This window comes from Myxine glutinosa, chromosome 8 (genome assembly GCF_964187855.1).
Source record: "Myxine glutinosa chromosome 8, kmMyxGlut1.1, whole genome shotgun sequence".
NCBI classification, from domain to species: Eukaryota; Metazoa; Chordata; class Myxini; order Myxiniformes; family Myxinidae; genus Myxine; species Myxine glutinosa.
Window position 1 is genome coordinate 74,811,441 of NC_136268.1, and position 24,133 is coordinate 74,835,573.

The 24,133-nt window shown below is 42.6% G+C and overlaps 1 protein-coding gene across 3 annotated transcripts in view; it reads left to right on the forward strand.

The window, feature by feature from the left end:
* The window catches only part of LOC137432596 (focal adhesion kinase 1), a 134,189-nt gene extending 110,323 nt beyond the window's left edge, over positions 1–23,866 (forward strand). For 2 of the 3 annotated variants that reach the window (XM_078783396.1, XM_078783397.1), the window contains exons 13-15: positions 1,736–1,879; positions 21,126–21,206; positions 22,345–23,866. In XM_078783396.1, the coding sequence (XP_078639522.1) occupies positions 1,736–1,879; positions 21,126–21,206; positions 22,345–22,599 (480 nt within the window). In that variant the 3' untranslated portion in view covers positions 22,600–23,866. The remainder of the gene's footprint in view (positions 1–1,735; positions 1,880–21,125; positions 21,207–22,344) is intronic. The other variant, XM_078783398.1, reaches the window with a different exon arrangement.
* The last annotated feature ends 267 nt before the right edge of the window (positions 23,867–24,133 follow it).

The window sequence follows — 24,133 nt, forward strand, 5'->3', positions numbered from 1 at the left end:
AGGAGGGCAAGTTAAGTCAATACAACCTCAGTTGTGTGATCCTTAGTCCCCCTGGCAAGTTTGGTTGATATTGGATAAGTAACGATTGAATGTATCATGGTCAGACAGACACCCAATTGCGGATTTTGGTATGATGATCATCAAATGGCATTCAGCCAGGAAGCTTTCATTCCACCCAAGCAAATTTCACTTACAGTGCCTTCAGAAAGTATTCACACCCCTTCACTTTTTTCACATTTTCTTGTGTTGCAGCCTGAATTTAAAATGGATTAAATTGAGATTTTTGTGACTGATCTACACAAGATACCCCATAATGTCAAAGTGGAATGTTATTTTTTTTTTCGAATTTTTACAAAACAATGAAAAATGAAATACAGAAATACTGATTTACATAAGTATTCAGCCCCTTGAATCAATAGTTCATAGAAGCACCTTCAGCAGCGATTACAGCTTTTTCTTTGGTATGTCTGTATCAGCTTTGCACATCTGGATTTGGGGAGTTTCTCCCATTCTTCCTTGCAGATTTGCTCAAGCTTTGTGAAGTTGGATCGGGAGCGTTCCACTCTGGCATTATGGGGTATTATATGTGCATTTTAGTGACACAAAAAATCTCAATTTAATCCATTTTAAATTCAGGCTGAAACACAACAAAATGTGGAAAAAGTCAACGGGTGCGAATACTTTCTGAAGGTGCTATAGAACGTTTTTTTCCGGCAATTCATGCAATGTGTATGAATCAATGTTTGGTGCACATTTTCTCAAACATCCATAACAAAACAATCCACATATCAATTCTATAATACTTGTAATCATCTTTAAGACACAGTATAGGACAAGCAATGGCTCGTATGGAGGTGTTGCACAAAATGTAGTACACAATCAAGACAGTGTTGTCTCCAGTCGCATCTCACTCGGTTATTCAACGTCGGATGTTTCTGGGTCATTTTGTATTACCAATACATAGGAGGGAGGGCACAAACTGAGAAAAATCATTTTGACAAAGATGACGAGGGAATTGGGCATAGAGGAGCCGAAACAAAAGAAAAGACTAGAAGGGAGGAAAGGAGAGGGAAAGTAGGTTAAAAATAATGAGTTCCTTTTTGAGAAACCTAAACACAGGAAGAGGCCATTAGACCTCAAAGCCTGTGCTAGTGTTGCCAACTTATGGTTGTTTCTGTGTGCTCTGCCCTTTTAAATGCTGAGCATCGAGCAAGGAAGCAGAACATGCCATTTTAAAAGTCTTTGGTATGAATCGGCCGAGGTTTAAGCACCGACTTCCCAGACTTGGAGCAGATGCTCGAACCATGATGTCACCGAGTCTGGTTAAAGAAAATAAAAAGTTGGGAGGAAATGAAAGTTAAGGAAGGAAAAGGGATAAATGATGCGCACTGGTGTTGGAAACAAAATAAAGCCCCTCCTCCCCCCCCCCCCCCCCCCACCCCCGTGTTGGAGGGGACACGGAGGTCTCAAAGGTTATGCCACTTCTCGTCTTCCCACAAAATTTTCATTATCGAGATTTTATTGGGCTTTCTGGTAGAAATTGCACAATGATTAAATAAGGCAAAGCTAGCAATGTAAAATAATACTTTTTGGAGGTTTCAAATAATTCCCTTTTACTTTGTAAATAGTTCTTGACAGTGCTTATCGTAGAGAACTTGTCTAAATTGATACCACATGCACATTCGGAGCTCAGATGGAGTGTGTCCCAACAGGCCGTGTGTGGGCGTCCTCACAGGAAACCAGGGCCCTGGCCATGTCGGAGGCGGACAGGGGTAACGACAAAGTGTACCGCAGTGTGACAGGGCTCGTCAAAGCTGTACTTGAACTTTCAGCCAAGATTCAACCAGCTGCTCCCGAGCAATATGTGCCCATGGTGAAGGTGAGTTGGTATACACACACTGCAACTGCTTGTTTTATGTCCATTTCCTATTATCTCTTAGGTGTGCATATGTATGTGTGTCAATGTTTGTGTGTGACTGTGGCTGTGTCTGTGTACATGCGCATAAAGTCACATGAAAAAGTAAGTACACCCCATGTAAAGTTTTTGACTTTTTCAACATACTTCAACATACAGCTATTTGATCTTCATTTCAACAATATTGAAAGATAAAGGTGATATAATATAACAAATATCATGAAACATTTACATTTTGTAGTCCATTGTATAATTTAAATAAACATAAATGCAAATTTCGCATGTGGAAAAAGTAAGTACACCCTTGGCTCTAATAGGTGGTATTGCCCACTTTGGCAGAAACAACCTCAAGTAGGCGTTTCTTATAACTGTCTACCAGTCTCTGACATCGACTGGGAGAAATTTTTGACCACTCCTCCATGCAGAATTCTTTCAGCTGTGCGATGTTTGAGGGGTTTCTTGCATGCACAGCTCGTTTCAAATCCCCCACAACATCTCGATGGGATTTAGATCCGGGCTTTGACTTGTCCATTCCAGAACCCTCCATTTCTTTCTTTTCAGCCATTCCTTGGTGGATTTACTGGTATGTTTAGGGTCATTGTCATGTTGCAAGGTCCACCTTCGGTTGAGCTTCAACTTTCCGACAGATGGCCTCACATTATCCTCAAGCACCCTCTGCTATAATGAAGAATTCATAGTGGATTCTATGATGGGGAGCTGCCCAGGCCCTGATGCAGCAAAGCTGCCCCAAACCATAATATTTCCACCACCATGCTTTACAGTTGGTATTAGGTTCTTGTGGTAAAATGCTGTCTTTGGTTTTCGCCAAACATGTCTTCTGGTACTGTGGCCAAATAGCTCTACCTTTGACTCATATATCCAGCGCATATTGTTCCAGAAGTGCTTGTCTTTGCCTAGGTGTTTATTGGCAAACTTTAGTCTTGCCCTGATGTTCTTTCTGGACAGCAAAGGTTTCCTCCTGGCACACCTCCCATGTAGATCAAATTTGTGCAGCCACTTTCTAATGGTAGACTCGTGCACTTTGACATCAACAGTGGCAAGAGCTACCTGTAGGTCCCGTGATGACATCCTGGGGTTCTTAGAGACTTCTTTCAGCATCTTGCGGTCTGCTCTCGGGCGGAACTTGCTGGGGCGGCCTGGCCTGAACAAGTTGGCAGTTGTTCGGAATCTTCTCCACTTGTAGATGATCTTCCGGACAGTCGAATGATTGGTTTCAAATTGTTTGGAGATCTTTTTAAATCCCTTCCCAGACTCGTAGGCATCTATAACCTTCTTTCTGAAGGCCTCAGAGAGCTCTTTTGATCTTGGCATGGTGACGCCGCACACTTCAACAACAAAGAGCAAACCAAACTAAATGTCTGAGGTTTAAATAAGACAGGTTCCTCCAAGATCCTCTCTAACGATGTTCTAATCATTTGCACCTGAGCTGGTGCACCTGATTCTAATTTTAGGTATTTGAAGTAGTGATAAATGTAGGGGTGTACTTACTTTTTCCACATGCGAAATTTGCATTTATGTTTATTTAAATTATACAATGGACTATAAAATGTAAATGTTTCATGATATTTGTTATATTATATCACCTTTATCTATCAATATTGTTGAAATGAAGATCAAATAGCTGTATGTTGAAATATGTTGAAAAGGTCAAAACTTTACATGGGGTGTGCTTACTTTTCACATGACTGTATGTACGTATGTCTTGGTGTGCATGCATATGTACCTCTGTGTGTGCACGTCTGTGATTGTGTGTGCAATGTGCAATGTGCATGCTTGCATAGGTCTGTGCATGTGTGTCCATGCATGGGTACGTTTGTGCGTGTGTGCCCATGCATGCGTAGGTGCATGCACATGCACGCCTGTGTATGTCTATGTGCGTTTTGTGCGCCTGTGTATGTCCATGTGCGTTTTGTGCTTGTATGTCTGTGTCTGTGTGCATACGTAAGTACATGTGTGAGTACGTGTGTGTGTGTGTGTGTGTGTGTGTGTGTGTGTGTGTGTGTGTGTGTGTGTGTGTGTGTGTGTGTGTGTGTGTGTGTGTGTGTGTGTGTGTGTGTGTGTGTGTACACATATCAATATATGTTGTTATTAAATGAGTTTAATAACAACATATATTGTTGTTGGGCTACCCAATCCCTGGTGTTGGGCTAGTGGCTAGGGTGCCAGCTGAGGATCCTAGGATCTTGGGTTTGAATCCCGGTCAATCGCTGAATTAACACCAGGGGGGTTGACTCAGCCTGTCATCCTTCTGAGGTCGGCAAATTGAGTACCAGTTCACTGGTAATTCCCTGTTTGTTGTAAAAGGTGACAAAAAGGGTTGGCGGCAGGAAGGGCATCCGGCCATAAAACATTGCTTCAAAAAGGGGACCAACAAAAACAACAACCACGGTGCCCGAAAAAGGCCAACCCCCGCTTTGCGGGGAAAAATGGCCTCTAAAGGTGTTTTTTTTTTTTTTTTTTTAATTAAATGAATTATTCAATAAATGTATGTGTGTCCACTGAAATATTAATTACATCTATCGCCTGCAATTGACAGGAGCAATTAATTTTTCTCTCACCTAATCAATTTTCCCAAGCTGTAAATAGAATCTATCTATAATTCCAGTAATCTCTGTGTGTATGTGTGTGTGTATGTGTGTGTGTATGTGTGTGTGTCTGTGTGTTTGTCTGTGACCGCTGTTTCTCGACAACCACAGGTCCGATATACTTGAAACTTGCCAGGTATATTGCTGGGGACCTGAGGATGTGCCTTTTCAAGGTTTCATATTAATCGGAGAAGTAGTTACCGAGCTATGGTCACCGTACTCGCAAGCCGTTCGCTTTGGCTTTGCGAATGGACCAAACCATTTCATGTAAATAGAGGGGGGGGTTCTACCGTACTCGCAAGCCGTTCGCTTTGGCTTTGCGAATGGACCAAACCATTTCATGTAAATAGAGGGGGGGGTTCTGTGGTCGTTACTGCCACGTGGTTTCAAAGTTTTTTTTTGTTGTTGTTGTTTGCACGCATGTTTTTTTGCACCCACGTACGGGCATGCCCTAGTTTATATAATTATGCGAATTGCCCTACTATTGCAAAAGCAAACTCGACACCATTTACCACCCAAACCGAGTATTTAATAGCAAAACACATTAACACGTTACACTAATGCAGGCAGCTCCAAAGCTGTGCGTTGGTTTGCCTGGTTGTGGGTATTGTTGATGATGGTGTAGAATCGCCATGCAATGTCAAAGTTGCAAGCGCCCTCCCACATGCAATGCCACAAATGCATAAGCCTTAGTAGCATGTCTCACCTGCAAATGGCAGATGCAATCTCTCATTTCTCACCCAATCATTTGCCTCACGCTATCACCAGAGCTGTATAATGATTACAAAATTTTCCAAGCTTCTTCCATTGCGTGTAGTAAAGTTTGTGTAACTTCAGTGCTGGGCAATCTTTGAATTTCCATTTGTGGAGGTGGTGTGATGTCCTTGCATGGAGAGTATGGATCCTGTTGAGGGCAGACCACTTTTCTGGGGGAGGTTGAAACCTGGAGGCTCTTCTGTCGGATCACTTTCCAGTTCTTTGTTAGCAATGTTGTTTTCTGTCCAGAGATTGTGCCACTTGCCCTTTATGTTAAACCCTGCATCACTCAAAACATTTACAGAGCCCCAGAAATGTTTGCTTCATTTGAGTCGCATATTTGGTAGATTCCGCAGGTCTTCATGGAATTGGAGCTCTGGGCTGGCTTTGATGCGGTCAAACTCTCTCGGCGTTCTTGCCTTCCGATGCACATCAGGAGGTGCGATGTTTGACAGGACTGTAAAGTCACTGCACGGGTGTTTATTTCAGTCTATCGATGATTATCCACATCAGTGTTTTCAGGGCAGTGACCAAGTGTTTTGTGTGGCTGCTCTCTGCACCAACAGGACAGTATTCTGCTGCAGAGCACACAAGAGCAGTGTGAAGAGTGCATGCACTTCATCCCCAGCTGATTGCTGCTAGTTCCTGTATGATATTTACCTTGGTCTTGATCTTTTTTTTGACCCGTTGTAGGGGTTCATGGATTGTGAGGCTGCAATCAAGGGTGATGCCAAGGTACTTGGGGAACGGTTCATTCATGACTGGTTTGCTGCAAAAGGAAAGCTGGAGTTTTCTGTTAGCCATTTGTTTGCTGAGATGGAAAGCAGTAACTAGTCTTATTTGGGTTTGGGCAGAGGTGCCAGTAGATGAAGTATTGCTTCATTACCTTTAAGTCCTGGGACAAGGTACTGCTGAGATATTACAGGTGATTGCTTGGTAGCAAGGGCAGGATCATCTGCGTAGGCAAATTTTCTGGAGGTGGTACAAGGCATGTTGCTCACATATATGTTGACGAGGATTAGAGCTAAGACAGACCCTTGGGGAAGACCATCATTCAGAGTTTTTATGGAGCTTGTTTGCACTCCAAATAAAAAACCCTATATCTTTGATTACTAAGCATAGAAGAAAGGACACACATTGTGGATTGGCACTGGAAAAGTCTGGCAGCTTTCAGCAGTGGACCATGTTGCCATGTCGTATCATACACTGACGAAAGGTCAATTGGTGTAATATCTGTCCTGAGGGCAAGTTGGTAGCCAGCCTTAATGTCGATGTTAAGTGCAAGTACTTGATCAACACAGCTCCTACCATGTTTGAAGTCTGCTTGTTCATTGGGAAGGTTGGGCTCTACCAGTGGAGAGGGCCTGGCCAGAAGGATACACTCAAACAACTTGTATGTCATACATTGCAGAGATATGGGCCGATAGCTAGATCTGTCAGCAGCAGGTTTCCCTGGTTTAAGAATGGCAATGACTTTAGCCTCTCTCTCCAGGTTGATGGTATGACTCCAGTTATGTACATGGATGTTAATGAAAAGAGAAGCCAACCGATCACGTCTGTGAGGTCCCACCTTCTTCAATAATTCAAGATGAATGCCATCAATTTCTGCTGCTTTCCTTGCTTTGGTGGAGGAAAGGCCAGTGTCACCGTCAGCTCTGGTGTAGGGGGAAGAAAGCAGGGATGTAGAAGGAGATGATGAAATGGTTTTGGAGAATTCCTTACGGATTTCATGGTGAACCTCCTTAGTTGAGGCAACTTTAAAGTTGTAGAGCAGCCTGGAAGCAACAGCTGATACTTTTGGAGGTTTATGTTGAGCAGGTGAGGCAGCTCCATGATGCCTTAGTACGTTCCATACCTTTCTACTTGAATGAATGAAATGAAGCTCTTTAACAGTCTCCTGCCATCTTTGTTATCTGGCCATATTGAGAGATTCCAAGAGCTCAGATACAACATCTGGATTCCGAGAAGCTACAAACTGTTGGAGTTGGACAGTTAGTGGCAACCAACAAGGTGAGCAGCATTTGCAAAAAAACACGTGGGATGCAGGTAAACTATTTTGGCAGTTCAGTTGTTTCACAGCTTTGGAGTCTCATGTATTTGGTACCAAAAGTCGATGCTTTCTGTGATTGAACTACTCTGGTTGCCAGGGAAGTGATGTCAAGCTTGTTTGTAAGCACCTTTTTTTTTTGTATAGTTGGGCAATTCTTATTTTATATTTACAACATAGTGTCTTCATAAAGTATTCACACCCCTTGATTATATTAAACATTTTTTTGTGTTACAGCCTGAATTAAAAATGGATTAAATTGGGATTTTTTGTCACTGATATACACATCATATCCCATAATGTCAAAGTGGATTTTCTTCGAAATAGTGACAAAATAATTAAACATGAAATACAGAAATATCTAATTTACATTCAACCCTCTGGAGTCAATACTTCATAGAAGCTCCTTTGGCAGCGATTACAGCTTGGAGTCTTCCTGTGTATGTCTGCATCAGCTTTGCCCATCTGGATTTGGGGAGTTTCTCCCATTCTTCCTTGCAGATTTGCTCAAGCTCTGTCAAGTTGGATGGGGAGTGTCAGTGAACAGCAATCTTCAAGTCCTTCCACACAGATTCTCAATGGGATTCGAGTCTGGGCTTTGGCTGGGCCACCCAAGGACTTTCACATTCTTGTTCTGAAGTTATTCCAGTGTTGCTTCGGCTGTATGCTTTGACAAGCATACAGCGAAAGCAACACTGGAATAACGTCAGTCTAAGGTAAATCTAACATAAATCTTCACCACAGTCAAAGGTCTTTTGCACTCTGAAGCAGGTACCCCTCAAGGATTTGCCTGTATTTGGTTCCAGTCATTGTTCTCTCCAACCTTACAGATCTCCCAGTCCCTGCCACTGAAAAGCATTCCCATAGCATGATGCTGCCATCAGCATGCTTCGTGGTAGGGATGATGTTACATGGGTGATGAGCTGTGCTCAGTTTCTGCCACACTGGCACTTTGCATTCAGGCCAAAGAGTTCAATTTTCGTCTCATTAAACCACAGAATATTTTGCCTCATGCTTTCAGGGTGTTTCTCCTGTCTTTTTGCAAGCTCCATGCATGCTGTCATGTGCCTTTTTCTCAGGAATGGCTTCCGTCTGACTATTCTCCCATAAAGCCGAAAGTTGTGAAGTGCTGCAGAGACTGTTGTCCTTCTGGCAGGTTCTCCCATCTCAGCCAAGGAACTCTGTAGTTCTGTCAGAGTGGTCTTTGGGTTCTTGGTCACCTCCCTGGCCAAGGTTTTTATTGCCCGGTTGCTGAGTTTGGCCGGACGGCCAGCTCTAGGTAGTCTGGGTAGCTCTATATTCTTTCCATTTCCTAATAATTGAGCTCACTGTGCTTTTAGGAACTTTTAACACAAGAAATTGTTTTATACCCTTCCCCAGATCTATGCCTCCTCACAATTTTTTCTCGGAGTTCTGCGGAGAGTTTGTTGGACATCATGGTAGAGTTTCTGTTCTGACATGCACTGTCAACTGTGGAAACTTGTATAGAAAGGTGTGTTTCTTTCTAAATCACGTCCAATCAATTGAATTGGCCACAGGTGGATTCTAATCAAGTTGTAGAGACATGTCAAGGATGATCAAAGGAAATTGGATGCACCTAAGCTCAACTTGGAGTGCCATAGCAAGGGTGTTTATTATCTATTGACTCACGACATTTCAGCTTTTCATTTTTAAATATGTTTTAAATATATATTTTAAATGCAATATGAATAAAATCCACTTTGACATTATATGGTATTATGTGTAGATCAGTGACAAAAAATGTCAATTCAATCCATTTTAAATTCAGGCTGTAACACAACAAAATGTGAAAAAGTCAAGGGGTGTCAATGTATACCCGAGCATCATTATGTATACCCCAGCAGGGAATCTTTAATACACTCGCCCCTTCCAGGTCCAGGGTAGGTCTTGATGCAATGTATTTGTGGCATGAAGACATTATTACACTCTCGATGTGTTCGGGCAAGCTCACCTGCTGGAGGGGCACATGTCAACACATGCTTCTGGCTTCGGCCTCCATCAGCATTGAGCAGATTCACTCCCCAGTACCTTATCAGCGAAAGGACTTGTATTTGATTTTACAATCAATGTCGGTGTAATGACTGCAATGTGGAATTATTGTGAAAATTGGCTTTTGTAAAATGCTTAAAAACAACTGGAACAGAACTTGGTCTCACCTCACACGCTGATTCTGAACAAAAATACATCGTTAACTGAACACACTTTTATTATGGTCCACTGCTTTTATGGCCCGTGCCCATATACTCGTATCATCCATGCTCCCTTTTATGTCACGTACATTGTCATTATCCATAGCTTTATTGATTAGCAATTGATTATTAAGATATTTAGCAATCACTTTTGTATACATTTAGGCTAAATTGCATTCATGAAGGTAAATATGAAAATTAATTCAAACTATATTCCCTATAGTTATAGACCAGGAGCCCAGAAGGTTTATTCAAGTGAAAAGCGCCGAAGCAACTGACCACGTGGGTTGAAAGGGTTCTACCCCCACATCACAAAAATGCATTGCTGCCGGGTCAGGGCCGGTGCCTTCCCGCCCAAATCGCCCAAAATAGGGACGCCATTACCGAAAATCCTATTTTCTTCAATATCTGGAAAACTATACATGGCAGTATCACAAATCTGGTGTCTACACCCATGTTTTCATGGTCAATCATTATAAAAATGCATTTCTCCTTAGTCAGGGTTGTGTCTTTCCCACCCAAAAGCACCCAAAGTAAGGAAACCATTGCTGGAAATCCTATTTCCCTCAATATCTGGACAACTATACATGGGAGTATCACAAATCTGCTGTGTCTACACCCATGTTTTCATGGTCACACATTACAAAAATTCAGTTTTATCCTTTGTAAGGGTCATATTTTTCCCGCCCAAAAGCGCCCAAAGTAAGGAAACAATTGCTGAAATCCTACTTTCCTCAATACTGGAAAACTATACATGAGAATATCACAAATGATGTGTCTACACCCATGTTTTCATGGTCAATTATTACATTGCCAACAATTGCAGTGCTTTAAAAATGACTAAATTCACCATGTATTATCTAAACAATGGTGTATTATATTGTACCGTACATGGTGTTATGTTGCACCAATGTTTTTGATTTCCTTAAACCCCAAGGAACACAGCTGGGTTGGTGTCATTTTTTTTCTATTATTCCAATGGTGGCCATGTTGAATTTCACAATGTCAGCCATTTTTACATAAAAATAACTATATCTCAGATTCTAGTACAGCATCTAGTACAGTTATTTTGGTGCCAATGGGTAGGTTTATGGGATCAAATAATTCAAATTTACCATTATTTCCAATGTTGCTGAGTATCCTTCTGCCAAAATTCAAGATGGTGGCCAAAATGGCTTCCAAAATGGACACCACAGCAGAAAAAAAAAATTCTGCCAGCTTAATGACTGTGGAAAAAAGAAACGTGACCATGATCACGGAAGATGGTGATAATACGAAATTATTAAATTAAATTGGACACATCTGGGTATCCGTAGTAAAAAAAAACCAGCTTTAGAGGGCAGCACAGTGACTATAGGCTTTTACAGTTTTTACAGTTACTGTTTTTGCATATGGTATTATCATGTATAGTTTTCCAGATAATTAGGAAAGTATGATCTTTTAACAATGGTATCCTTACTTTGGGTGCTTTTGGGCTTGACCAAGGAGAAATGCATATTTGTAATGATTGACCATGAAATCATGGGTGTAGACATCAGATTTGTGATACTCCCATGTATAGTTGTCCAGATATTGAGGGACATAGGATTTTCAGCAATGGTTTCCTTACTTTGGGCACTTTGGGTGCTTTTGGGCAGGAAAGACACAACCCTGGTTAAGGAGAAATGCATTTTTATAATGATTGACCATGAAAACATGGGTGTAGACAGCAGATTTGTGATACTCCCATGTATAGTTGTCCAGATATTGAGGGAAATAGGATTTTCAGCAATGGTTTCCTTACTTTGGGCACTTTGGGTGCTTTTGGGTGGGAAAGACACAACCCTGGCTAAGGAGAAATGCATTTTCATAATGATTGACCATGAAAACATGGGTGTAGACATCAGATTTGTGATACTGCCATGTATAGTTTTCCAGATATTGATGAAAATAGGATTTTCGGTAATGGCGTCCCTATTTTGGGCGATTTGGACGGGAAGGCACCGGCCCTGACCCGGCAGCAATGCATTTTTGTGATGTGGGGGTAGAACCCTTTCAACCCACGTGGTCAGTTGCTTCGGCGCTTTTCACTTGAATAAACCTTCTGGGCTCCTGGTCTATTAGTCTATTATATGAAATTTCACATCGATCTGTTCACTATGTAAAGTGTATCGAACTCCCCTGGGGCACCCTCTCGTTGACTGGATTTGCATTGAATAGGGTATACACTTATATAGGTTAAAATGAACAGCTCTGCAAGATATCTCGATTTCCGGTGTTTTTAGGTGGGTTTTTTTTATTGAAGATCCAGATTCTGATCCGACTACTACATTATTTCAAGTGATTTTTCACCATTGAGTGATGGGGCTAAAACCAACATATATCAAGATTTCTCAAAAGGTTGTGGACAGAGTTGGACGAAACTTGGTGGACCGGTTGTGTGTGTGACAAGGACTAATAGATTCGATTTTGGTAAAGATCTGAATACGGATTCAGATACAAGAATTATTTAATTTTTAAGTGATGCTTCACCATTGAGAGATCGGGCGAAAAACGATATATAACATGATATTTAAAAAAGTTATGGACGGGTTACAGTATGACTAAAGTTGGTGGATGAGTTGGTTAGGTGACAAGAACAAGCCGATTAGATTTTGGTTCAGGCCCGAATCCAGATCCGGCTTATCAGTGGGATACAAAACATAAACTGTTCAGGCTGGCGGGGGTATGGGCTCTACCGAGTGCCCTTCTAGTTGGTTGTGTTTTTATTAAATTGTCCTTGTTTAACTGTACCTTGTTGTGGTGTATTGTGGAATTAATGTCACTGTGCGTCTGGCCTTCTTGCTAAGGCCTTAATGAGTGAGCATGCAAATTGAAAATCCTGTCTCTGCTCTGAATCCGCATGTCCCGTTGTGCTTTCTTTATCCTAAGTGTTCTCCTCTTACACTCAAAAATAAATAATATATTGCTATCGCTATGGCTCCAAAATACCAGATTCAAACCAGATACAAAGGGGAGCAGGCGAGGACTTGAGCATTTGAGGGTACTAGTACACCCACAGACTCCGGGAGGGGCAGGAAGGGTCATTCCTCTTTGGGGTATGTAGCTTACAGTCGATCTATGGTGGGGTCTCCAGAACATGGGGTGTGTTAATTTACCAATCTCGATTTCCGATGTTTTTAGGTGGGTTTTTTTCAACCTAGAAAAAGATAAACAGATTTGAAGGTATTCAAATCCAGTGATCAAAACGTTGAGCTTCACTTGTGGACAGGTGAGGGGAGTATGCCAAAAACTCTTGGAATGGCTGCTAGCGATACAACTAAATCCTTCAAATCTCAGTTGTTTTTTAAAAAATATTAAAAAGACAGGGAGAGAGGGGGAGGGGTCAAATATTTCTCTTTGAAGTTTGACTTTTTTCCATGAACTAGAGTTTGGGTGGCTAATTGGATGGAAATGAATGGGCGATGAGAATTGCAACATTGGAAAGAGCATGAAAAACTGTCGATTAAACCTAACTTCGTTTTTTCTTTTGTTTTTTTGATATTTTGATTTCTAAGGGCTCACTTTAAGTAGCTAAGCAGTTCTGTAGAACATTTTTTTACGTTTTTATTTTCAATCCAATATGACCGCCAGACCACATGACTGATGACATCATAAATTTAATTAATCACACATCGGGTCGTAGATCAGATGTATGAAGTTTCAGATTTTTTGGATAATGATTTCAATTCAACCAATTATGCCTGGAATACTACTTCACCGATGACATCATCGTTATTACCCTATGGGGAGGTGATGACATGTTCCAAATTTGTTCATTGATCAATTTCAGAGAAGAATATGTCCGATTTTCCTCCTATGTTTAAGGTTTGGCATCAATCGGACAAGCGGTTGCAGATAATTTTTAAAAGCAAAAAAATATAGATGTGGACACGCATGTGTACACACACACACACACACACACACACACACACACACACACACACACACACACACACCAATAGTCCCGCAACCCCTTCGGGCGAGACCAATAAATAAAAGCTGAATGATCCGGCATGGCCAATTTAACAAAAACATTTGTATTAGCAAGAAGTTTTTTTTTGTTGTTGTTTATGCTACCAATATAGCAAGATCATATGTTTTACCTTTGTTTAGATGACATGTATGTTTAGATGCTGCCTGAAAAATAAAAGGTATGGTGCAGACTGAATTGGCCGGATTACAGTCTAAAAGTGTACTGAGGATATATTTTGATTTCATTATCAAGGTAGAAAGGAGCAAGCAAGATAAGATTGTGATAATGAAAAAAAAATTATTACCATGTGGTGGCTCATGGAAGAACAAAGTAACTGAATGTATGAACCAACATTGGTCATCAATTGAGCACAATAAACAAGTGAATGAATGAACAGGAAAAGAGGGTATGGAGGGAGAGAAAGGGAGGAAAAACTGTAGCCTACCAGTGAGGGGGTTGTGTTTGGAAGGGTTAATGGGGGGTAGTAAGGATGGGGGATTACATGTGATAATAGTGCACCGCCTGCTTCAGACCCTGGAGGGAAGAGTGGGACAGAACATCCTCAAGAAGGCAGATGCACATGTGGGAGAAGCGAGGAATGAAACAGTTGAGGCATGCAGTCTGCCTAGATTCTTTTGGGCTTAACGAGTGAAGGGCTACTGGACGAAGAAGTATATCCTGGAGTTACTGAGGAGGGTTAGAGGCTGAGAGAGTAAAGCGAGTGAGACTGGAGTAGGTAGAGGTGATTTAAACAAAAATGGTGATGCCACCGACACCTGCAATGTGAGGTCAACAGAATTTGTGCTTCGTCTTCATCGCGGGAAATGCCACTGATGTTCAGAGCTTTACATTCCACGGACTCTCGGAGAGACAGACAATTTTAATAAATGCTTACATTCTGAAGGAGCACAGTGATTTTCAATGACAGTGTAATCAGTATCGAAATATATAGTCTAGTAGGAAGACTAGGTCCCCCTGCACCCCCCGGAGATATACTTCTAATCAGTGTTTCTAGATTGGAAAAAATGTGTAGAAAATGACTAGCTATGGCCCCAAGCTGAAAAAATGTCCCACATACCATTTTTATGCAAATTACTGCTGCCATTATCAAAAAAAGACTAGGTCCCCCTGCACCCCCCCGGAGATATACTTCTAATCAGTGTTTCTAGATTGGAAAAAATGTGTAGAAAATGACTAGCTATGGCCCCAAGCTGAAAAAATGTCCCACATACCATTTTTATGCAAATTACTGCTGCCATTATCAAAAAAACGATTTTTGACATATCTCAGCCAATATTGCAGATAATTGAAAAATGAAGGTGTCTAGACCCATGTTTTGAAGGGCATAGATCATGATAGAACTATTCATAACATGATTACATGTGTCTATGGTATACTAGTATGCTAATTAGTGCTTTATTTACAAAATAATCACAGTTTTACGAAATAATAGACTCATATTAAGGTCCGTCTACACAGACGTTAACACAAAGTTTTATTTTTCTAAATACCCTGTGAAATTCACCGAATGCCCTGTGAAACCTGGGATTCTTCTCCAGCTTTTTCAAGGGCCCGACTTTTCCCTTCCCTTTGAAGGCACTGGTGCAGTCTTCTCCGCTGAACACATAGTACCCCAGGAGAGTGGCACAGTAGTCCTCTCCCAGGGATTCTGCCAGCTCAGAGACGTTGACAAGTTGGCGATGCTTCCCTGACCCTGTATCCAGGTACACCGTCAGCTTGATGTTGTGGGCATGGTGGAGCAGGATCAGGAGGATGTCTGTGTCCGGTGTTCTGACGACAGCGTTCTTGTATCCGATGGTAGCAGCATGATGGAGGTACAGAACCACCCTGGTATCAGTCTCTTCCTGGTTGCTGTAGATCGTGGGGAGTTCACGTACCTCGACCTGAAACACAAAAAGGCACCGCATTTCAATCACCAGTCACTGCCAGTTTCAGTATATCTCCGGGGGGTGCAGGGGGACCTAGTCTTTTTTTGATAATGGCAGCAGTAATTTGCATAAAAATGGTATGTGGGACATTTTTTCAGCTTGGGGCCATAGCTAGTCATTTTCTACACATTTTTTCCAATCTAGAAACACTGATTAGAAGTATATCTCCGGGGGTGCAGGGGGACCTAGTCTTTTTTTGATAATGGCAGCAGTAATTTGCATAAAAATGGTATGTGGGACATTTTTTCAGCTTGGGGCCATAGCTAGTCATTTTCTACACATTTTTTCCAATCTAGAAACACTGATTAGAAGTATATCTCCGGGGGGTGCAGGGGGACCTAGTCTTTTTTTGATAATGGCAGCAGTAATTTGCATAAAAATGGTATGTGGGACATTGTTTCAGCTTGGGGCCATAGCTAGTCATTTTCTACACATTTTTTCCAATCTAGAAACACTGATTAGAAGTATATCTCCGGGGGGTGCAGGGGGACCTAGTCTTCCTACTAGACTAATATGGGTTCCCCATATGCTAGAAAAATGGTTTAAAAAAAAATGCAATCTATTATTTCTTCACCTAGACAGACAATGTGTTATAATACAATGTCGTCTCATTTAAAACCTTTCTACCTTCACCTAGAAAGCAGTTCTGCATTTACACAGGAATTTTCTCAGGTCAGGGGACTCTTTCCCACATCCGACAGGATGGTGCAGTGGTAGTGCACTTACCTTTAAGCTCTCTAGCCTGGGTTTGATTCTCCACCAGACTATAAACTGTCGGTTTGGTGATTCACAGGTGGGGCATTGCATTATAGCGTTCCATCCTTATGATGAGCGTTAAGGTGGGTGTCCCATCTGTCAGTATTACTTGGTGGATTTTTGAAGATCCCATGGCAAGTGAATATGGTGCGTGCATTTCAGGGTGTATGAGATACATCATATGCAAAAGGACACAAGCTTTCAACCCTCTCAAAAGAAGCAGGGGCAGGAGTGCTATTGCAACTGTGGGGTGAAGCCTTATATTTCATCACTATGGAATTATTAAACTCCAAAGTAACGTTGGAAAAGTTTAAGGGCAGAAGATGACATTTAAAAAAGCTTCCAACTTACCAGATTGTTTTGAAAGTCTTTTGAAAGGGGTTGGTGTTTTTTTTTTGATTTTTTGTTTTTGTTTTTGTTGTATACAGAGTCGAGGCTCGTGAAAGAGCTAACATTTATCAAACAAACAAAACAAACAAGCAAACAAAGTAAATAAAAAGGGGAGCGGTCGACAAGATGGGGAGAGAAGGGGAGGAAGCACACAAACACAACATTTGAGAGCAGGGACATCGGGAGATGTTTTTGGAGGGAGAGGGCCTGGGGGGAGGCAGGATAGGTATAAAACGCAAGGACACCAAGGACTTCCAGGAAAGAAGTCAAAAGTCACCTCAAAAAAGTGGATTTGGGGTGAAATTAGTGTGGGTAGAAAAGATCAAGGTTTTGGATTGGGGAAGATAAGAGATGGTGGTGAACAGCCGTTTTAAAGACCTGGAGGGAGGAGTGGGATTGAAGAGAGTGAGGGAGTTTGTTCCAGAGGCGGGAGAAAAGAGGAATGAAGGAGTGAAGGTGAGCAGAGAGTCTTGATTTTGGCAGTTTAACCATAAGAGGGTTGCAGGCAGATCTTGTGCGACCTGCAGGAATATTTGGGGGGACAGAGCCCAGAGAGAGCTGTGGGAGCGAGGCCGGAGAGGAGTCGGTAGAAGACGGAAAGACCACCAAACCTGCCTGCGGTGATTAAGTGAAAGGCCCTCGGAGATAGCGTCATCGCGGGAGATTCCAATGATTCTGAACGCTTTGGTTTGAACAGCGTGAAGACGAGCTAGGTGTGAGGCAGGAGCACCAGCCCAGAGGGGAGAGCAGTACTCCATTGAGCTGCGGATGAAAGCCTTGTATGTGGTGAGGAGCTCAGGTGTGCCAAGGAAGGACTTCGCATGACAGAGGATGCCCAGTTCAGACTGGCTTAGGAGGCCAGCTTGGAAATGTGGTTTTCCCAGGAAAGATCATGGCAGATAGTTAGAAAGCTTGAGTGACAGAACTTCTTGGAGAGGATTATTCAGAAAGTAGATGGGAGGGTTGTCCAGTCGGTCTTTTCGGAGAGACATTGTAAGAGTGTGAGATTTGTCAGGATTGAAAGACATGTTCCACTTGTTTGCCCAGTCTATGATTTTGTCCAGGTCTGCAGAGAGTGAGGAGGCTGCAGACTGCCGATCTGAGGGATGAAGAATGGAGCGACAGAGAGTAGAGTCATCAGCAAAGAGATAGAGAGGATTTTCAAGAGAGTCAGAGAGATCATTGATGAAGACCAGAAAAAGCACAGGGCCCAGAACACTGCCTTGGGGAACTCCAGCCTGAACAGGAAGAGGAGATGAGAGAAACCCATTCAGGGCCACACGTTGACCGACTAGAGAGGAAGTCCGCCAGCCATGCGTGGAGATTTCCATGGATACCAAAGGAGGAGAGTTTGGTGAGCAGAGCGGGGTGCCAGACTATCGAAGGCACGTGATATGTCGAGGGAGACAGCTGTAATTTCCTGTTTGGCATTTTGGACCTCCATCCATTGTTGAGACAGCAGAAGCAGCATGTCCAGAGTAGAGTGACCTGGTCTGAAACCAAATTGATGATCAGAGATCAAGCCATTGGAGAAGAGGAAAGATTTCATATCCTAAGCAATGCTGGATTCCATGACTTTGCTGATAATTGGGAGAAGGCTGATTGGTCTGTAGTTGCTAGGATCTGTTTTTGTGCAAAGCGGTGATGTTGGCTGATTTCCGAGCAGATGGAAGTTGACCTTGAGCAAAAGAGAGGGTGAAGAGAACAGAGAGAGGGAGTGAAAGAGTGGAAGAACAGGATTTTAGGACCCGTGGGCTAATGCCGTCAGGTCCAGTTGCAGAATCAGAGTCGAGGGTTGACAGAAACTTTTCCACCTTGTCAGGAGGAAAGGACACGGAGTCCAGGAGCAGCTGGGTACGACTGGGTATGGTGGGTACAGAGAGGGATGGGTTTGGGACACAACATTTAGAGGCAAACACAGAGTTGAGGCATTCAGCTTTTTCACATGCGGAGTCAGCTGTGTAGCCGTTTGAGGTAAGGGAGGGGATGGAGGGGGAACAAACACCAGAAACAGATTTGACCAGACGCCACCAGGATTTGGAAGAGGGAGACATAAGAGAGTTCGCTCTTGAGAACGGAGAGATATTGTTTCCTGGCTCTCCTGAGGGTGGACACACACTTGTTTCGGGCTTTGTGAAAGGAAATGAGATTTCCTTCCGTTGGATTTGCTTTCCAGGAGACGAAGGCAAGTTGTTTCAGGGCAACAGCCTCACCACAAGATTCCGTGTAGCATGGATGGGAGGAAGGGTATGACAACTGAAGACGAGATGGGATAAATCTGTGCATGAGAGAGAGCAATTTACTTTGGAAGAATTCCCAGGATGAGTTGATGTCAGAGGTGGTAGAGATGGGAGACCAGTCCAGATGATTGATGGCTGCTTGAAGACCGTGCCAGTTGGCCTGAGTGAAGTGGCAGACTCGTAGACGCTGAGCAGGCTCCCTGAGAATGGTCAGAGAGATGTCCACTTTAACAAGCACATGATCAGATGATCCGATTGGAGCAGAAGAAGAGCAGCAGACATTTTCAGGGAAGTTCGTCATAACCAAGTCCAGAAGAGAAGATGCTCCGTTGACTGAGATCCGGGTCGGGAAATTGGCAGATTGTGTCAGTCCCAGTGAGTCGCAGAAGTCCTTTGCTGAGGAGCCATGGCTGGTGAGAGAGGTACCCACACCCAGCCAACTGGCATGGTGACAATTGAAATCACCACATATAAGGAAGAGAGAGTTGGGATGAGTAGATAGAAGTTGGTCCATATTATCAGACAGCGAGATGTAGATGGAGTCATCACTGTTTGGTGGACGGTACAACACACATATGAACAAGAGGTGGGAGCGAAGGGGAAGCCGTAGCCAGAGGTAATTCCTGGGGGTGAGGTGGAGAGAGTGCAGTGCAGGGCGAGTGGGGAAGAGAGTTTTTGATAAAGATAGCAACCCCACCTCCAGGACGAGGCTCAGGTCTATCATAACGGAGGAGGGAGTAACCCGGGAGAGATACTAAGGAATCAGAGACATCATGAAGGAGGAAAGTTTCTGTTAAGCAGATCACGTCTGGTTTGACAGAAGCAACCTGTATGGAGAGATCAATTAAGTTTGAACAAAGGCCCCGGATGTTTGAGGTCCATACCGTTGATGAAGAGGAAGGGGGAGCATCGGATACAGAACAGGGGGGAGGAGGGGTAGGGTAAGATGTGGAAGAGGTAGGGAGAGCTGTTGAAGGTGTGTCAGAGATTTCAGAATAGCTCGGAGAAAGGGAAGGATGGGGCGGACAAAAGGTTTGATGGTGATTGGGTGAGGCACAATGAGGTGTTATTTGAGGAGGGGGCAGAGCGAGGCAGAAGGTTGGGGGAGATGGAGGTGAGAGTTGGAAGGGGGAAGAAGTGGGGAGGACGCTTTGAGGAGGGGGAGTGAGAGGGGGGAAATTGAGAAGAAATGAGGGTGGGGAGATTTGAAGGGGAGGGGTGAGGGGGGAGTTTAGGAGGGAAGGGACAAGGGGAGGGATTTGAAAGGGATGGGATATGGGGGAGATTTGGAGGGGAGGGGTGAGGGAGGAGGGGAGGAGCGAGGGGGAGTCTTGGAGGGGAGGGGTGAGGGGGTAGTTTAGGAGGGAGGGGGCAAGGGGGGAGATTTGAAAGGGATGGGTGATGGGGAGGATTTGGAGGGGAGGGGTGATGGGGAAGATTTGGAGGGGAGGGGTTATGGGGAAGATTTGGAGGGGAGGGGTGAGATTGGATTTTAGAAAGTGTACGATTAAATTTGAGTTGTCACCGGAATCTTGCACATACTCCTGCCCAAATCGCCTTCGGTCAAACTTCAGGCTTGTCAAACTGGTTCGTGAAAGATTGAGAAAGATTTTTGGGCAAAGATGACTCTACAGGAAAGCAGGAATAAATGGGGCAATTAAAGTAGTATTAGTGGTGGTGGTGGTGGTGGCCGGTTGTGGTTGTGTTGGGCGGACCACTTCCCAGCTTACACTGAATGAAATATCATTAATTTCATTAATTTCTCAAACACAACTTGTTCCATTATAAACTTTATTTCAAGTTATCTTATGCCCTTCAAACTTTTTTCCAACATTACTGTGGAGTTTAATAATGGCATGATGATGAAATCTAAAACTTCAACCCACAGTTGCAGTTGCACTTTCTTTGCCCCTGACCATTTTAAGAGGGTGGAAAGGTTGTATTTTGTATTCTTTGAATATACTTGATCTCATCCATCCTTAAATGAATGTATTACCACCTGTGTCTCTGCTTATCTGCTTATATTCTAACTGGTGCTTGTGTAAACACAATGTAAGTATGGTGTAGGTGGAAGGCGTCCAGTCTGGTACATACATATAAGTGTCAAAGCGAACGTAAAGACAAAAATAAAAAATAATCGTTTTTTATTCACGAAATCACTTATGAATTCACATTTATAACATTCACTCATGTTGCATACGTAATATGTATATCGTCTTTATAAGGCATTATTATTGCCTCTCGGATATGATTTCATTCCAGGAAGTTGGACTTTCTTTGCGAGGCCTTCAAACTCACGTTGATGAAGCTTCCCGCAGCCTCCCACCTTCGTCTCACCGTGAGGTGCGGAACAAAAGTTGCATGATTCTATCAAAGGATTCTGGAGTGTTTCTTCACTAAAAATGAAAGCAAACCAACATCAGAGTACATGTGTTCAATTTCTAAACCATTAGTCTGTATTTTAGGCAAAAGGTAATGGCCAAAGCAAAGAAATGCAAGGTCAACATTCTGTCCTATAAAATATATTTATATTTTAGCTGAGATGTTTATTCACAATAATAACATGCGGAGGAGCTAATACAGAAGTGCAATTCGGTATGACTGACAAAATATGATACAAGTACATATACATTCAAAGTGCACCACCCCCATGCCAAATAAATAACACATCCTCCAGTGCGCAGAAACTGCGCAGCAATCAACAATAATTAATTGATTAATTGCATAATTAAAATCAATAAATAAAAATCGTAAAATAATTTCGTAATTGATTGACTAATAGCATACCTGAACCACCAGTGTTTCATCCGAAGCTGTAACTTTTTGAAAATTAATTAAATAAGTCATTAATCGAAAAAATTAAACAATTAATTGATTAATTGAATAATCAATAAATACTTAATCAATGAATTGATTATTTCAATAAATCCCAAAAATATTTTATAGTCATATCACTGTCACTGTCATGTCCAAATATCAGCTTTCTAGCTCAAAAGGTGCTTGAGATATTGCCTAGATGAGAAAGAAAATAAACAAGTACTTAATTAATCGATAATAATTAAGTAATTAATCGATTAATCAAAAAAACAAAAAATACTGTTTTTGCCAAAGCACGTGTTCACTATTGTGCTGAAATTTCAGCTTCCTAGCTCAAAGGATGGCTGAGATGTCGCTTGGACAAACAAGAAAAGAAATAAGAAAACAAACAAACAAGAAAACAACCAGAGTGAAAACTGAGCACTCCCTTTCAGCACATGTCATCGTCGCACCCACCTTGGGTGCCCGGCGATGACGTCATGCAACACCTGGAAATTGAATAGGAAAGGAGCGGTGTACAATAGATCAAGTTTAAAAAGTCGTTTTTACGTCTGGAGCTCAATAATTTGCTGATTACTCTGACATTGTAACACATCGACAGCGGATGTTTTTACACTGCATGTTCTTTTTTTGTTCTTCTCTTTTTTGTTTTCTGGCAAACCAGGTGGCAATGGCACAGAAAGTTCTTAACGCTCACCTGGCAGAACTCATCGGGAGAACCAAAGTTGCACAGCGTCACGCCGACTCACCACTGCACCGTGACTGCAAGCGGCAGATGCTGGCTGCGGCGCACGCCCTCGCCGTGAATGCTCGAAGCCTCCTGGATACCGTGGATAGAGGTCGGCGTGGCGGTGGTGGTAATGGCCGACCACGATCCCAACTTGGAAACCACTCCTGCAGTTCTGCTAATGGGACCTAAACTCTGCAACTGTTGTACAGTCTTGTCCTATTTTTTCACCTCCATCAACCACCTCCTGCTCCAACTTCTCATCTATTTTCTACTCGATTGAACTTCCAGATTGCGCATGGTGCCTGCTCTCCTTTGCAGTACGGTGTGGAGTCCTTGCATCCTGCTCGTTGCGCATTCTGCCTGATTCTACGATCCGAGCTAGTAATCCGCTTGAAACCACTTGAGTAGTGCCAATGTTGTGGCACAGATCTGTGTTTGGGATCTTGTGATGAGAAACTGTCAAATAATTTTGAATTGTTCTGAAACAGCACAGTGACACAAACTGTTATTATTGTTATTATTATTATTATTATTATTATTATCCAAACTTTGTATTTTAATTTATCTTCGAATCATTATTTATTTTTGCTTCGTACGAAATCTTTGCATTTCAACGGACCAAAGTTGTACAAGTGTTTCATTGACTGTCAGGGTGGATTGCTCAACACCTGAGTCCTCCCTGAGGATGAATCTGTGTTTCCCTTCGTGGCTCCTCAACAAGGAATATCAAGGAAATTATACGCAGGAGGCCATTCGGCCCATCTAGCATCTTGAGCACGTAGACCAGTGTGGCACCCACTTTAGCAGTGGTTTCACAGAAGCAGCCACAAAGTGACAGCATTTAAGGAAAGGCACGAGCAGCGCATTTTCCATCTATGGTGATCTCATTGCAATACCTCCGGGTCCCATAAAACGGTCGAGCGAACGTGTTGCACAGTTCGACCGGTTTGCAATGTCGTTATACGTTAAACAAATAATTCATTTGCACATGCACATTTTCTCACATGATGCCATGATATGAGGCTTGTTTTGCAGCTTCATGTGATTCTACAATTCGTGCTTCATGATACGTCATCGCCCTGCAAGGTATTACCTTTTTCTGTATCCCAAGTATATACAGTACTATGTGTATTTTTTATCTTTGTTCGGAAGCTGCTAGGTCGTTTTAATTTCCCAAGTTGTAGAATGGCAAATAATTATATTTTGTAGATCGAATTGTTGCTGTTTTGCTCTGTTGGTTTTTTTTTTGTGTGTATTTTTGTTTTATTACTTGAAATTGTTCCTTATGCAATTCCCCATTCAGCAGTAGCTATGTTCTTCCCAACCTTTAGTTGCCTTGTTCATCTGTGCTTTGTTTTGAAACCTCATGAAAAATTTGGTGTTTTGTTGTGCTTGGTTAGCTTAGAGAGGTAAAAGTTGCTTTCAAATTCTCGTTTTTACTGACACCCCCCCCTCCCCCCCCCCCCCATAAAATTGGCCACCAGATGCGTGAATACTTAGGAACGACGCAAGACAAAAAATGGCCATCCTGAGAGGATGTTATCCGTTTTATTTCGAATTCAATTTCAGTTGTTTTATTACTCTTCGGGACAATGCAAACATGTATTACATAAAATGGTGAAAGGTTGACCCTATCCCACAGTCCCCAACCACCACCACAACCTCCTCTCCGTAGCCTCCCTCCCTTCTCCTCTTCCATCTTTTCTCTTATCTCCACTCTGCT